General features: G+C 36.7%; 1 protein-coding gene across 1 annotated transcript; it reads right to left on the bottom strand.

Annotated features, from left to right (window-relative positions):
• Window positions 1-1,090: 1,090 nt before the first annotated feature.
• On the bottom strand, window positions 1,091-1,876 carry LOC141690807 (uncharacterized). The gene is made up of 2 exons (XM_074495572.1): window positions 1,522-1,876; window positions 1,091-1,452 (listed from the first exon to the last, which is right to left on the bottom strand). The coding sequence occupies exons 1-2, from the start codon at window positions 1,874-1,876 to the stop codon at window positions 1,091-1,093; spliced, it is 717 nt and encodes a 238-aa protein (XP_074351673.1).
• Window positions 1,877-3,276: the final 1,400 nt, after the last annotated feature.

Here is a 3,276-nt window from a genome sequence, read left to right as displayed (position 1 = left end):
AACTCCATTACTTTCTACCGGCCCATCATAAACCTGTGATGCTGATGGATTCATTAGATGTTGTGTATATGTTGTGTACTTGATGATTTCATGAACAAAACACCTTAGTAGATCTTACTTAGTGAAATAATGTAGACTCGACGAATAAGATTTATAGTCCCGACGGATGACTCATTATAGTCCCGACGGATGATGACTTATTATCCATCGAGTGAGTAGCTTATGTAACAATAAGTCTGTAGCACATTTCTGCATTCACCATTGTATAGATTCTGTAAGTAGTATTCAAGTCATGTTGACTTTAACTAGATATGCAAAATAGGTTGATCAATTGTACATAAATGATGTCTTGTAATTCTGCATAAATGAAATGAAGTCAAGTGCCAGTTTGCTACCCGACGGTTAACCTACAATGAAGTCTACGGATGATCAAATAGACAACCCGACGGATGATCAATAACTCGACGGATGATCATGAACCCGACGGATAAAGAATTCAAATATCTGTTGACAGTGACAACACAGTCACATGCGTCGAGTGGATGCAAATGGAGTGTGGTAGCTTATTCAACTGGGTTTTCGAGAACAAAGAAGCATTGCCATTTTCATGCTATTATGAAGATATTCAAAGATGCTGGAATAGAGTAATGAAGTAGCATTGTAATAGACTAGATAATTTTTGTTTTATTATCTTGTCTTATTACTTTATAATCTTGGTGATACATATAAACCAAGTAGTATCAACTAAGACACTATCGATCTAAGCAGGAAAGCAGAGAAACATTTGTAAGCAGGATTCTTAGCATTTCTCTGTAGTCTTAGAAGTTCAATTGTTGTAAGCAGCTGTGAGCATTTTTGCACACAGGGTTCTCTCGATATATAATATATATCTCTGGTGGAATCATTTAAATCCATCAGAAAGTTTTTAAAGACTCTTGTTTTTAATTACTTGTGTTTTGATTCACTTAAGTTTTTATTCCGCATTGTGCTAATCAATACACTTATATTTATATTTGAGTTAGAACATTTTAGTTCAAAAAAAAGTTTCAAGAATTCCATTCAACCCCCTTCTATAATTCTTGTCATATTGTTAAGCGACTAACATTAGATCTTCTTCTACTGACTCCACAAATTTATCTTCTACGAATTCATCCTCGACTATCATGTTATGCAATATGATGCCAGTCATCATGATGCTTCTAAGTGTGGAACGCTTATACATCCGAGCACCATGACGAAGAATAGCCCATCGATATTGCAAGATACCAAAACACCTCTCCTCGTCTTTACGATATGACTCATGTTTCTTAGAAAATAATTTTCGTGATTGAGTGGCAAGATTTGATGTGGTTTTTACAAATGTTGAATACCTAGGATAAATCTCATCAGCAAGATAATAATCATTGTTGTATCTTTTGCCATTGACGTGAAACACCACCGTTGGGCTATTTCCTGCGATGACTTTATCAAATATGGGATACTAACTTAAAACGTTAATATCATTTTGAGCTCCATGCACACCGAAAAAAGCGTGCCACACCCAAGTGTCATAGGAAGCGACAACCTCTAGAATGATAGTAGGGCGTCCTTCTAGGCCACTATAAGCCCCTACCCACCCGCTTGGACAATTCTTCCACTCCCAGTGCATACAACTGATACTTCCAAGCATACCAGGAAATCCTCTTTGTTCACCCCTTGCTAGAAGCCTTCTTAAATCTGCAAGTGTTGGAGCACGAAGGTACTCTTCACCAAAGAGTCTTTCCAGCTGATAAAACTTTTTCATACACTCAAATGTAGTTGATTCTCCCATTCTACATATTTCGGCATATTGATCAGCTGTTGCACCGTAAGATAACATTCGTAATGTAGCAGTCATTTTTGTTGGGGTAGCAACCTCAATAATCCAATTGCATCTGCTTTTTGATTCCAGTAGGAATCTTGAGTGCAAAGTATTAGGGCGAAAACACGCGCTAAAATTACACGCAAGTATACGCGTTCGCAAGTAGTATAAGATATAAATCAGATTCGTTCCCACAGATACTGGTTTAGGTTAACTTCAATTTATGCACTTATGCAACAATGTATGGTTATCGTTCAATGCTAGGATAATAACAAGTTAAGATGTTTATTAACTAAAATATTAACTAACATGCAAATAACTAAGAGATTAAAAGGTTGATTTAACTATATGAGACAGACATGGGATTTTAACTTCATTAGATACTTCATTCAAAGTTATTGTTCTTAACCTTATCATGCAATGGCGATGACAACTAATCAGATAACACGAAACTAGTAAATACCAACTTTCGTTGTACGAATACCCTACTACCAGACATCCACAAAAGAGATAGAAGCTGAATAGATACCAATTATGTTGAGACCATATATATCTATAGAATTTGACAACATAAAGGTTTAATGCGCAAGTTATCTATCGTGATTACATAGGGCGAGTAAGATGGTTAAAATTACCTAAGAATCATGCATAACAAATACATGAACCTATGCTAGCATGGCAAGTTCTAAACCTCTATATTCACTGTCGCTTCAATAGAGATTAACACGCTATCTTATATGTTCGCGACGCACATAAGATGAATAAGCACAACCAATACTAGGATATCATACAATCACCACACACTTAGGTATCAAAATAATTAACTATAAAAATCCATAAGTAAATCCGTTAGAACCCCACGATAACGATTAGTTCATAACCGAACTCATCATCAGCATGGGTTTCAATGAAAGCATGGTAAATAAACTAAGATAAACGAGGTCTGAAATAACTGAATATAATAACAACGTACGTTAACAAGAGTATTAGGTTCAAACAACAAAGAAAACAAGCATCCAAGATTATAACTTAATCAAAGAATCACAAGTAAAAACAAGATCTTCTTCTCCTTCGTTGAATTGTGCTATTAGGTCTTCTTGCTGCTCTCTCCTTGCTCTTCTATATGGAAAACATCTTTTTATTGGTATTTATAGGCTTCTGGATGACCTGGGCCTTCGAACGCTTAAAATTCAAGTCAAATCAGGATTCTGAGAAATCGACCTAGCGCGGCTGCCCCCGGATCTAGCGCGACCGCCCTGAAGTTCTGCCAAACGGGCGCGACCGCTCCCAAGTGTAGCGCGGCCGCACCGACCTTCTGAAAAAAACTAATTTTTATTGTTACCTTGACTTCTCGTGTTGGTTTCTTTCACGCAATCGACCGAGGCTCCATCCTAACACTCTTTTAAGCATAAAACATTTGAAATCTACTCCTTTCG

Source organism: Apium graveolens, chromosome 10 (genome assembly GCF_009905375.1).
Source record: "Apium graveolens cultivar Ventura chromosome 10, ASM990537v1, whole genome shotgun sequence".
Lineage (NCBI taxonomy): Eukaryota > Viridiplantae > Streptophyta > Magnoliopsida > Apiales > Apiaceae > Apium > Apium graveolens.
This window is presented reverse-complemented; position numbering and strand designations above follow the sequence as displayed.